General features: G+C 36.2%; 1 protein-coding gene across 7 annotated transcripts in view; it reads right to left on the minus strand.

Annotated features, from left to right (window-relative positions):
- The window catches only part of Rpgrip1l (RPGRIP1 like), a 126957-nt gene that overhangs the window by 106516 nt on the left and 6757 nt on the right, over positions 1-13684 (minus strand). For all 7 annotated transcript variants that reach the window (XM_045152937.1, XM_045152960.1, XM_045152967.1 and 4 more), the window contains 3 exons: positions 11623-11921; positions 7221-7323; positions 5619-5762 (listed from right to left, as the gene is read on the minus strand). In XM_045152937.1, coding sequence (XP_045008872.1) covers positions 5619-5762; positions 7221-7323; positions 11623-11921 — 546 coding nt within the window. The remainder of the gene's footprint in view (positions 1-5618; positions 5763-7220; positions 7324-11622; positions 11922-13684) is intronic.

Below are 13684 nucleotides of genomic sequence, written 5' to 3' on the forward strand. Positions count from 1 at the left end.
TAAAAAATTAACAAGTATAGTGGCAAATGTTCTAGAAACACAAGATCCCTAGAGAGAACACATTAGTTTACAAAGGACAGAACCATTTCCCCATTTCAATGTATTCATTTAACAGGTGATGTAACTAAGTGAGGCTAATAGGTAAAGCATCAAGTCTAGTTTTTATTTTATTTTTATTGATTTATTTTAAAGAGAGATACAGAAATAGGCAGGGAGGGAGGGAGGGAGGGAGGAAGGGGGAAGAGTGAAAGAGTGAGGGGGGGAGAGAGAGAGGGAGAGAGAGAAAAAGAGAGAGAGAGGGAGAGAGAGAAAAAGAGAGAGAGAGAGGGGGGAGAGAGAGAGAGAGAGAGAGAGAAAGAGAGAGGGAGGGAGGGAGGGAGAGGGAGAGGATGGGCGTACCAGGGCCTCTAGCCACTGCAGACGACTCCAGATGCATGCGCTCCCTTGTGCATCTGGCTTATGCGGGTCCTGGGGAATCAAACCTAGGTCTTTTGGCTTTGCAGGCAAGCGCCTTAACTGCTAAGACACCCCTTCAGCCCTCAAGTCTAGTTTGAAGAGCTAAAGTCTTCCCCATCATTTTATGTTACTCTCTCCTCCTAAGATGGTTGTCAGCTTTAGTTTTCCTTGCACTGCCGTGTGTAACATGAATACACTAATTACATGGGGGATGATTTCCAAGGTTTATACAAAGTTTTGGGAAAATGTGTCAAGCTGCCATACAGAAATATCTCAAAAAATATTAACAATAACAAATTCAGGAATAAAATAAATGGTATTTGGGTATAGTTACTGTCATTGGACAAATTCTATGCTAATAAGAACAACAGTGAAAGCTTGGTGAATATATTTTTTTAAAATTTCAGATTATCCCCCCCGCATAATAATGTTTGCATGGTTATCCCAAGCCCCAGTTATTCTTCTATCACAGAACCAGATGTGCCCTCTAAATTAGGGGGCTGGGCAATCAGGCAAATCCAAATTGAATGGCATTCTGCACACAATTGTCAGTAAACTGGAAAAGAGGAGAGGAGCATTCTAGAATAAAGAAAACTTAAAAGACATGGCGATCAAATGCAACACATAATCCTTACTTAAAATAAAACAAGATAGAAGTCACTGCTGAAAAAACAACAGCTATTCAGGACATTGGAACCATCAGAGAAACCTGGAAACAGACATGGTCTGATATTAGATGATGATGCTGTCTCATTCCTTGTTAACTGTTCTGAATAGCGGTTATAGAGGAGGATGTCCTAGCTTCTTAAAGAAGAGTGAAACAATAAATGACCCTTCAAATGAGAAAGGGAGTAAGAGAGGGAAGAAAGGAAAAGAGGGAGATGGGAAAGGAAGAGGCAGGGAAGGAATAAGGGAGGGAAGGAAAAACGGAGGGAGAAAGAGGTAAAGAGGGAAAAAGGAGGAGAGAAGGGGGAAGGGGAGAGGAGGTAGGGCAAGGGTTTGTGCATAGCTTGCAGACAGTGACAGGTTGCTGTGCCATATAGATAGGTTGATGGGTAAAATATGTGTGTGTTTACCCTACTATTTTTTTTTCTGCTGTTGTGTAGTTTTTCTCTTTTACAAAAATGAAAAGTTTCTGAATAACTTACAGTGCTATGAAGTAATCTTGTAAGACTGAGGCCTTAAGCCAAGCTGTTTCTTATAATGCATGGCTGCAAAAGGCCTGTTGGTTTTAGATTTGACAGTCTGCTGTCTGCCAAAGGGAAGAGGGCAAGTCAGAGTGTGTGAAATATATATGGGTTAAATTTCTTCCCCTAGGACACAATGGCACTTACATGATTTTTAATTAAGAAGGTAAATATACTAACATTTATTAAAAAACACAACAGCAGTACAAACTAGTTACATATTTACTAAGAGTATAAATATTTTTGGAGTTGAAAAAGTCAGTAAAAGGTAAAATCATTCTGATTTTAATGTTCATGTACATGTGTTCACTGGTTACTGCTTTGCATTTAATTTAAGACAGCCTTTTTAATAAGCAGAAAATGTGCATTTTTATATTGTTTAAATTTTAATATGGATTTTTGTTCAAAACAACACAGACATTCAGGCTACTTGTAAATGATACAAGATTTTTTGCTAATGAGGCATTATGTAGAACATATGCAAAAATCACAACTCTATATTCCAAAATAGACCACAACAACAGGAAAAAACATGATTTTAATAAAAAGGAGCAGCACTGGGATTTTACTTCAAAGCAATTAAGGGCTTTGGATAACCAAAAGTTTATGTCAAGCTGATGCCAAACCAAACTGGTCTATTAAACACATACTATGGAGAGTTTCTGTAATAGTCTATGAAAGGCTCTTTGCCATAAATATCAAACATCGCCACTCTGAAGATTACAACTATGCTAGGTTCATGTTTGAGAACAAGGCGTCCAGCATCCAGATCAGACTTCTAGTATTTCAAATCTGAAATAATGTATCCGTGAAAGAGAAGTTCAAATATGTTTTCCATTTTATGATTTTTCTTTACAGTAAATTACACCAAGTTTTATATTCTCCCCAACATTAAAAAAATAATTTTCCATTAGCCTCAAAAATTGCTGCAATACATAAAATTTTGAGCTACGTGTAAACATTTTAAAAATCCCTACAAGACCCTTTTTAAGTTATTTCTTCAGTTTCAAAAATTGCATTTTAAGAAACAATGTTATTCACCAGCAGTATCTTTCTTTCACAGCAAATAGCATGTTAGATTTTCAGTTTTATACGATCAGTGAGGTAGGATACAACCTGGTTTATTTTTCTGGATTCTGTAACAAAAGTCTCCTTTGCCTATAATACTAATTTTGTTTCTGGTTCTAATTCTCGATGTAACAAAAAAAACTGCCTTTTTTCAAAAGAATAGTATACCTCTAGTCCCCTGAGGAAGGTTTTGTTTTACTTTTTAAGGTAAAGCCTTCTTTGTGTATATGCTGTTGTCTTTTGCTGGCTAAATTTATAGCAGAAAAGCATGTGACCTTGTCTATCATTCTTTTTGCTCTGCTCTATCCTAGGATTGAAAGATTTCTGGATCTCCTTTTCAATTAACTCTGAAAGTTTAGCTCTGAGATGATCATATCCATCTGGGGCAGGGAACAGTTAACACAGTCAACCTACTGTCTGGGAACTTGAGAATTATAACAGAGAATGCAGCTCCTGACAAACTTGTACCTAATGATAAGTAAAGCTCATCGGGACAGGCTTCCAGCTTGAGTTTGGCTAAAGTGAAATTTTCTATTCAAATGTCTTAAGCATGGCTGCTGATAATTCTAAGATAGCATACTCATTGTTGCAGTCTGGTCCTAAGGCACTGCTCCTTACAAAGAACCATTTCTTGATTTTCCAAGAAGGCTGAGACTAAATCAGTTCTTCCTGGGGGAAAATGGTTAAGCCCTAAGTATTTAAATTGGTTTAAAGCCAGGGTTCAAATTATGTCTTCTAATTTAAATATAATTCTTAAAAATATTCATGTTTCGTTTGCTCTGCACTTAGGAGGATATATAATGTCACTAGACATTAGGATTTTCTTATATAACATAGCTGTCTTTTTAGAAATAGAAATTATTAAATGTTATACTAATTTTGTAAAATTTTGTTTTTGACTTTTCCTTAGGTGTTTATCACTACAGAATGAATGAATTCTTTTCTGCTTATACAGTTTCTCATAATGCGGTGCCTAAGATCAGACAGAACACTCAGAGGCTGTCTTGCAGGCCAAGGCTTCTCAAACTTTAATGTGCATATAAATCACCTTTTAAATCTTTTTTGAATTTGTTTTTATTAGTTATGGACATACTTAGTATGTAAACAACACATGTTGGTACCATCCTTTCCCTCCTCCCTGTCCCTTTTACAAAGGAACCCTCCATGTTGGAGATGCAGGTCATCCCCATGGGGACTGTGGGTCATGCATTGTGGGGGCAGCCATCAGTTATGGGGAAGAGGCAATGTCTTTTGTGCATAATGTTCCAACTTGTGGCTCTAACAATCTTTCCGACCCTCTTTCGCAAAATTCCGAGCCATGTTGTATGTGTTTTAAGTCTACTTCAGTGATTTAAATCTTTTAGATAGAAAGGTTTTCATACATTTTTTTCAGTCTACTTAAAAAAAAGTCTGATATGCATCTTTTCTTAGTTTCTTCATATATATTATATAAGTTTAATTTGTTAAGAGCAGTCTAAACATTGAATCTTAAATGAAAAGATAGGAAATCTTGAACATGGCTACATATGGATAATAGGAGATAAATTGGGAAATGGGAAAAGTAAGTAGAGCAACTAAGTTTGATTTAAAAAAAGATTAAGAGATATGTGACAGAGACACAACCACCAATTATAATGTGTGGACCTTATTAGGATTCCAAAGGAAATGAACCATAGAAAGACATTTAGGCAAGTTTGAATATAAATTGGCTGCTAGATGATATTAAAGCATGACTGTCAATATTGTTAGGTGTGATGGGGCATGGTGGTCATGTTAAAAAATTCTTAATTAGACAGAGACACATAATGAAATATTTATGGCACAGTATGGCTAGGGATAATTAACTGAAGAAAATAAAGGTATATGAACAGAAGAAATAACGATGCATAAGATGTTAATTGCTGTTGGAGTCAGAGATACCTAAGAGTTCTATATACTCTTCTCTGATCTTGGGAATGCTTGGTTAACTCCCCCCACTCCATAAAAAACCAAGAACAAGGAAGAAATAAAAAGTGATGAAGAAAAAAAAAAAAAAGCCTAGGCATGGTGGTTCATGCCTGCAATCTCAGTACTTGGGAAGGTACGAGGACTGCCATGAGTTTGAAGGCAGCTAGAGTGAGCTACAGCATGAGTTTCAGGCCTGGAGGGAGGGAGAAGAGAAAGGAAGAATGTAAGAGAAAGAGAAGGAGGGAAGGACAGAGGGAGGGAGGGAGGGAGGGAGGGGGGAAGTGAAGGAGGTAGAAGAAAAAGACAGGGAGGGAGAATTCAAGAAACACTGTGTTAAAAATCCTACAGTAAGCATACTGTCAGAGCATGATGCAAGCACATGGGAAGTTAGAACCACAGAATGACAAAGAAGGACATAAAAGAAAATATATAACGCTTTATGTCACACATGTAAAGGTGGAAACCATTGCTAGGGCCCACCATAATCTACAACAATGAGCAGACTTCCAGATAAGCTTGGTGTATTAGGAGACAGGTATTTTTTTTTTTTTTGGGGGGGGGTGTTATACACTACTATCCTATTATGGAACTTACTAAGACAACCTTTTAAGGTTGCAAAAAGAAAAACCCTAAATAATATTGGACTTATATTCAAGTTATACTAGCAATGGAGCTCTGGTCATCCATATTTCTCTGAGTAGCTATAAACAAACAGCATTGACTTCTTGCAGTGTTGGCATATGGGGCTTTAACAAAGGAAACAAAATGAGGGTATAAGCCATCAGAAGCTGCTTAACCCAACAAAGGTTAGAGAAATGTGTTCTCACACCACAGTCTATGGTAGTTAATAGGTCTAAAGCAAGCCTATCTAAAGAATGTTAAGTACAAACAGAATTCTAACATAGATGAGCTTATCTTCTCATGGCACAATAAATCATCTTAATTTTGAGGTTGTCAAACCTTTGATCTGTAGCTTGCAGTTCTCGCAGTTGAAGAAGTGATAACTCAACTTCATTTTCTTTTCTCCTCAGCTGAGTCTTCAGGATTTCAGCTGACTGCTCTAACTCTTCTATTCGGCTTCTCTGTGACTGAATGACATTTTCTCTGAGGAAAAAAAAAAAAAAGAACTTTTGTAAGGTTTTATAGTTTGAGGAGTATTTAAGATCAGTGCAAAGATAGTTCTCCATTATAGTATAAAGCAAGCAAGAGTTAAACATTTTATCTTCATTGCCTTTGCATATGGTGAAATAGATTGACTGTGATGATTTGGAAATACATAGAGTTCAAGCTATCACTTTTTACAAGATAATGTCCTGGGCCATGGACTGGACTTTGGCTGAATCTAATTAAATATGTATTGATCATCTGCTGTGCATCCTCAGATAATTTATATGCCTTGTTTCGTACAAGTACAGCTGCCTAACTTCAAACTTTCTTTTTTTTTTATTGTGTATGTGCATATATGTGTGTATATAGGCCACAGGTCCACAGGTTGATGTAGGGTGTCTTACTTGATCTCTCTTTTAGTTTTTTAAACGTATTTATTTGAGAGAAGAGAGAATAAGAATGGGCATACCAGGGTGTCCTCCCACTGCAAATGAACTCCAGATGTATGTACACACCACTCTGTGTATCTGGCTTTATGTGGGTATTGGAGAATCAAATCTGGGCATCTCTTCAACCCTTCAACTTTTTTTATTTTTATAGTTTTTGAGACAAGATTTCTTCCTAAACCTAGAGCTCACTATCTGGACTAAACAAGCTAACTGGCAAGCCTTGGGGATCCTCCTGTTTCTGCCTCACCAGTACTAAGATTACACACTGCCACATTTACATTTCTCATAGGTCAAGGGTATTGGGGAGCTCATGCTTCTGCAGTAAGCACTTTACCCTGAGCCATCTCCCAGCTCTGATGACTCCATACTTCTAAGCCATTCCTCTTCATTTATTTCTTTCTCTCTTTCCTTCTTTCTTTCTTTTGGTCTGAAATAGAGCTAATAGATTCAGGATCTAAATAAAACTACCCATGACTTTTTGGGAATACACTGCCTCTTCGGCTTAAATCATTCTTTTTCTTTCTTTTTTGGTTTTGCAAGGTAGGGTCTCCCTCTAGCCCAGGCTGACCTAGAATTCTCTATGTACTCTCAGGGTGGTCTTGAACTCACTGTAATCCTCCTACCTCTGCCTCCCGAGTAATGGGATTAAAGGCGTGTGCCACAAGGCCCAGCTAAATAATTCTTAATAAATGCACTCTAGGCCATTCCTTTGGTGATAATATCATGGTATAGCATGGTAGGATATAGTATGGTATGGTATAGTACAGTAAAGTATAGATGATCCTATAAACCCTTCCATCAATGCAGTTGGATAAGCTATTCCTTCCCCTTATTTTACTGAAAACATATCATATAATACCTATTACTACTCTATAGAAATAGTTGTATTTTTGTGAAGCAAATTATACACACGGCAGCTTTATTTACAATAAAGGAAAGGGAGGGTTCAAAGCAAGACATGGTCAATAAACAAAGTTCTAAAATGACGATGAAAAAGAATCCATACAAATTTCTTATTTCTCCTTTGGCTTCTTCAAGTAAACTACTGCCATATTTTGTAAGCATGGGCTGCACAGTTTCTGCTTCATCTACATCTTGGAATCTTATACCTAAAAATAAAGCAATAAAGTATGATTACAGAAGTAAAGTTAGGGAAAAAGATCCTTGATTTGCTATCATAAGAATATTTATAATACAATAAAATCTTAGTGAGCACTAACACATCTGTGTTTCATAGTACAGAGAATTAAGAGATATATTGCCAATAGGAATACTAGATCTCAGCCACCAAGAAATACTAAATGAAATGTAGTAATAAGCAATGCCCATCTAACAAATTTCACTATAGAGACCATATTACCTAGAAATCATCTGATTCAATCTAGGATTCAAAACTCCTGTAGTAATTTCTGAAGGAATCATAGTTTTCATTTTCAGTTCAAGTCCTTATAATGAAAACTTAATGACAAAGGTCAGAGTTTTCAAACTTTAACTTTTTGAAGTGTTTTTGATAATGGCTTTTTAAATATTTAGTAATTTATATCCCTTGATCCTACATGTTTAAGTCATGCCACTTTTTTTTAAAATTCAACCTCAGCCAGAACATTCATGTTAAAAAAAAAAGGTGAGTTACAAATGGATCAACAGGCTTCTTTTAAAGAACCAGTTCCTTGAAGTTTCACCTGATTTTTTTTTCTTTAATATTTTATTTATTGATTTATTAGAGACAGAGAATATGAATGTGGGTGTGCCAGGGCCTCTCGCCATTGCAAACAGATTCCAAACATATGCACCATCATGTGTATCTGTCTTATGTGGATTCTGGGGAATCAAACCTGGGTCCTTAGGCTTTGCAGGCAAGTGCCTTAACTGCTAAGCCTTCTCTCTAGCCCCAACCTGATTTTTCTCTTTTTTTCTTTTTTTGTATTCCCAATTACATCTTTATTAACAAACAATAATATACAAAATAGTTAACAATATCAGACTTTATGTTGAGCCATTCTATGGTAAAGTAGCAATAGAAAAACATAAATTTTGATCCTTGAACCAACACTGTATTCACAATATTCTTAGAATAGACTTAAGGGTTGTAACAAGTTCACCTAGGAAGACCGCTAGTAGCTTTCTCTGTGTGATGGAGCCTTGCTGGACAAACCTGATTTTTCTGATGAAAATAGTTTTAAGGTAGGCATAGGGCTAATGCCTACAATCCCAGTTCTTGGGAAGCTGAGGTAGGAGAGACAGGTCAGCCTGGGCTAGAGTGAGACCGTGTGTGTGTTTTATATGTGTGTGTACTTGTATGCATGCATGTATGCAAATGCATGTGCATGTGTATGTTTATGTGCTGGGATGGCAGCATGTGCCTGTCATCTCAGCTACTTTGGAGGCTGGTGCAGGAAGCTAGTTTCTGCTAGCTTGAGCCACATAATGTGATCTTGCTTCTCAATGTCATGAATCAAGATATATGTAGCTTTATAATGATGATTAAATTATCCAATTATGAAAATGGAGACACACTTTTAATTATATGAGCCACTTTACATGTATAAATTATTAGAGTTTAAGGCAAAATGTAACAAATGCTAAATAGTCCCAGATATAAAGGAACAAAATATTTTTTCTCTTTAGAAACTTTTACTTTTAAAAATGAGAAATTTCATTTTATCATTTTAAAATTGACAAATGAAATTGCATTTACCATGTACATGTTTTGAAAATATGTATACATTTAAAAATAACAATTTTACTTAGAATAGTGAAACCATTTCATATTCTTTTAAAATTTTTTTAAAATTATTTTTTTCATTTTAGAGACAGAGTAAGAGAGAGAGAGAGAGAAAGAGAGAGAGAGAGAGAGAGAGAGAGAGAGAGAGAGAGAGAGAGAGAAAGAGAAAGAATTGGCATGCCAGGACCTTAGGCACTGCAATTGTGCCACCTAGTGAGCATGTGTGACCTTGCGCTTGCCTCACCTTGTGTGTTTAGCTTACATGGGATCTGGAGAGTAGAACCTGGGTCCTTAGGTTTGGCAGGCAAGTGCCTTAACCTCTAAGTCATCTCTCCAGCTCTCATATTCTCTCCAGTTCACTAAATATCTATTGTTGTGATCTACATCAAAGTCTAGGAGAGGCTGCTTAAAACATTTAAATAGTTTACTATGTTAGAATTGACCAATTATATGGTTTGGGCCATAATGTTGTGTTATTTTTTAAATCTTTTCCTACATAATCACGGAAATTTAACATTAGCAGTGAAGTATGAAAAAATATTCAAAATACATCTTAAAATTTGTTCTTATCTTGATTTACTAAGTGTATTAATTTATCTATTTTGTTCTTGGTTTTTTAAACCAGTTTCATGATACAGCCTGGGTTTGCCTCAAACTGCCAATCCTCCTGCTTCAGCCTTCCGAGTGCTTGGTGATAGGATTACGAGACTGTGCCACCGAGACAGGCACTAATGGTTATATTTAAAAAACATACTACATGAACTTTGTTGTAATGGTTCTTCATAATAAGGACTGTATATATAGAACACAAGTTCCACCTACGCCAGGGCTTTCCATCATTCATCCCAATGTACAAATAGAGAATGACAGTATTTCTACAGCCAGCTTGAGGGAGGGTCTGTGGCCAAGAGTGTCTGGGGTTTTTACTCAGCCTAACACAGTCCTGACCAGCGTGGACTATCTCTGTTTCAAAGCAGTCTTGGAAAGTGTGAAGCTGCTAAGATATCAAACTGGCAGTGATGCTTCAGTTTCATTCAGGAAGAATGATTGACAGAATATTTGCCACAGTTGAAGGCACTGTGTAACTTTCATGTCCCAGACCTATCAGTGAAATGTTTCTAAATTGGTACGAGAATACAAATATAGGGGAGAACTAAGTTCTGTAAGTTACATGTTTAAAGACTGATGTTCTGTGGCTTTTTTTTTTTTTGACATAGAGGAATGTATGTCAATCGCTTTGATTTAAATAGTCATTTAAATACTAGCTTCCCATTTACGTCTAAATGGGCATTATTTTCACTTAGTATATAAGATCTTGCAGACCTTATACATCATCTTGCTCACTTACGTTTCCAGATGGCAATACTAAGGTTCAGAGAAGATGTGACTTTTAAAGTTAAATTATATGATCATTATGGTGCTCCACTATCCTGGCCTCTCATCTAATCTGGTATTATTAACATTCCATTTTATAGATGGGGAAGATGAGGCTGAGAAGTGCTCATTTCCATATAAAAAGGATAATTGATGGCAGAGTATGTTTTCTGATTTATAATTCCTTGCGCTTTGATTATATTCCAAGTCTACTGTGATCTCACATAGCTAGGAATAGCACGTCCTTCTGTCCTGCAGCTGCCTCTTGCCTGTGTGGAGGCCTTACTGACTTCAAAGGAACTCTATCTTGGGAAGAGATAATGTGAACATTTTGGTTTGGGAGAAAAAAATCTACAAATTTTTTCTTCTCTTTTGTTCAGATAGTGTTTTTACTTTCCTCAATGAATTGCAACTGAAGTTTTACATGATTTTTTATATTTCAAAAGGTGTTGATCTTTATGTGAAGCATATCCTAACAAAAATCAATTAGAGCTAACATTTGATTTTTCTTTCCTAGTAGTAGCCATGTTAAAAGTTACTTCAATATTTATTTACTTTATTTTTTAATATTTTTTGTTTATTTTTATTTATTTGAGAGCGACAGAAGAGGAGGAAAAGAGAAAGAGAGAGAGAATGAGAGAGAGAGAGAGAGAGAGAGAGAGAGAGAGAGAGAGAGAGAGAGAATGGGCATGCCAGGGCTTCCAGCCACTGCAAATGAACTCCAGATGTGTGCGCCCCTTGCACATCTGGCTAACATGGACCCTGGGGAATCAAGCCTTGAACCGGGGTCCTTAGGCTTCACAGGCAAGCGCTTAACTGCTTAGCCATCTCTCTGGCCCTTTATTTACTTTTTATTATAGTATTTTGTCTGAGAGTAGAGAGAATTTAGGTTTGAAACTGAGCCCAGTCTATGCAATTCAATTGCATTATAACCTGGGTTGGTGTTTAACTTATTCTCAAAGTGAAGAAATGGATGGACCTGATGATTTTTAGAGATGGAAGAGAACTTAACAATCAGCTTCTCAGTGGAAGAGTAAGAACTCATATTCAACTCAACTAAATTATGCCTAGTTTCATATAGGTGTGTATCATTGGGATAGTTTTGTTACTGTTTTAATAAACAAATGTGAATGGTCCAATGATTCTTAAAAATAATCTTCGTTACAATGATTCTTCAAAAATCAACCCCAAACCTATTTTTAACCTGTTTTGCAAGACATGTCAGAAACATGAATGCTACAGAAACATAGTTTTATGTGTAAGACTCTTAAGATTTAAGTTTAGGATCTCATATAAAACCTTCCTTTACCTTTCCTGGGGTATTCCTTGAAGCCTGCATTTTCATTTGCTTTCCTACGCCCAGTGTTAATACGAGACTGTACATGATTGTACTGGGTTTGTCTACAACCCTGGATTTGAAGTTGCTGTTTGGCGGATATTAGTCTGTTTTTGAGGACTTCATTTTGTCTTTCAAGCTCGTGAACTTTTTCTTGCAGCTGCTCAATCATTTCTTCCATTTCCACATCTCGTCCCAGCCGCTTGGGGCCGCCACTAACCCGCTCATATCTTTTCTTGTCATTAACTAGCCGTATTAACTTGGTGGCCATTCTAGGGAAATAATAAAAAGATGAAAAGGAATGTGAGAAGTCAGCATAAAATGCATTCTGTTGAAAGGAACATAATCACTGTGAAGACTCCAGTGCAGAACCTGAATAATAAATTTCAGGTTTTGATGTAACTATTACTGCCTGTGAAGAATCCTTTGATGATAATTGAAACCACTGGGCAACAATCTGCTTTATAGCACTGACAAATAACAGTTTCCTAAGGCTTATCATTTAAGGTTAGTAAAGAGAGGACACATATTTACTCCATATGTTCCTGAAATGCAATTTTTAACGCATGACCTTATATAGGAATGTTGCATGCACTTAAATGTAGTTATAGATTGTGGATGTGTGGGTTATATCTACAATCCACAGTAAGTTAAAGCTTTTGAAAAATGAGTTAAGATTATACAGATTTAGGTAATAAATTGTTTTCAGTTTCTGTTGGACTAAGACAAATTAGGAATATGAAAATGTTAGAATCTATATATGAATACATACAAATTCAGTGAAAATTTCCAAAGAAACCAAAATTTGCTGTTACATGCTGACCAGTGCTCAAGAAATGTTCGTTTAATGTTAGAAAATAATTAGATGCAAAAATAGCCCTTTAATGCTACTTAGAATTTAGACATAAATTGTTCTTTTTGATATCTCAGGGGTTTATACCTTTGATTCTTTCAAGTTTTGATAAAAACTGGTCAGACAGAACAAAAGACAGACCTGGCACATGGGGGTGATGTAATATACACGCACGGAGAACATGCCTGACAGTGAATGGAAAAATCTTGGCAGGACAAGAAAGAAAAGGTGGCTTTGATGAGAGACACAAGTTCAAGACTTTACAAAATTGGTCGCACATCTTCAATAGCTGATTCTAGTTTATAGTGAATCTATTTTTATAAAGACCCAGACAGGAGATTGAAAATAAGAACACACTTCATTTTTCTTTAAATGGGGTTTGCTTTATTTTAGCATGGTTATGGACAGAAGCTTTTACTTAAGAGAACAAAAGTGAAATAAAAAAATCCTTAATAGCTTTGGGATGTCATAGAATAATCCCTCCCCTCCCCAACTTTTGCCCTAAGCAGAGTCCTCTGTAAATGCTGTAGTAATACATGTCTATCTACACTTCTGGCTACCCAGCCTACAGCATGTGGCATCAAGGAGAGCTACGCATAACATAATCAGTTAAGATTGTTTTCTATTTCCCTTGAGGCACATCTATTAAGCATGCTTTATAAGGGATATTGGATAATAAAAAGCAAGATCCAAGAGTACCACAAACATCCTTGTAAAGTAATCAATGGATCACTTCCTTTTCCATCTAGTCCTAAGGATGATATATCACTGGGAAATGTGGCCAGGTATCATGGTCCAACAAAGCCACACTCTATCATGTGCTTTAATGAATTTAGAGTACTGAGTCCAATCCAGTGTTCTAGCCACAAACATAAGGTAGTTATTCCAAATGAGAGGCCATCCTAAATGCTCATATCTTATTATGGCAAGACTTTCAGTGTGAGATACAGATTGCATTTATAAAGAAAAGTACACATGTAATATCAAAAGTTGTCGTTATCTGAAGAAATATGAATGACCCTGATATTTAAGGCAAGAGAAGCAAATCAGTAGCAACTTTAACTTCTATATATGATGTTCAATTAAAGTTTGCTAGGAAACACAAAACTGTATGTGCTTGCCCAGTAATAAAAATATATTTTTTCATTTATTTAAGGTATTAATGAATCACAAGTCATGTGG

This window comes from Jaculus jaculus, chromosome 1 (assembly GCF_020740685.1).
Source record: "Jaculus jaculus isolate mJacJac1 chromosome 1, mJacJac1.mat.Y.cur, whole genome shotgun sequence".
Taxonomy (NCBI): domain Eukaryota; kingdom Metazoa; phylum Chordata; class Mammalia; order Rodentia; family Dipodidae; genus Jaculus; species Jaculus jaculus.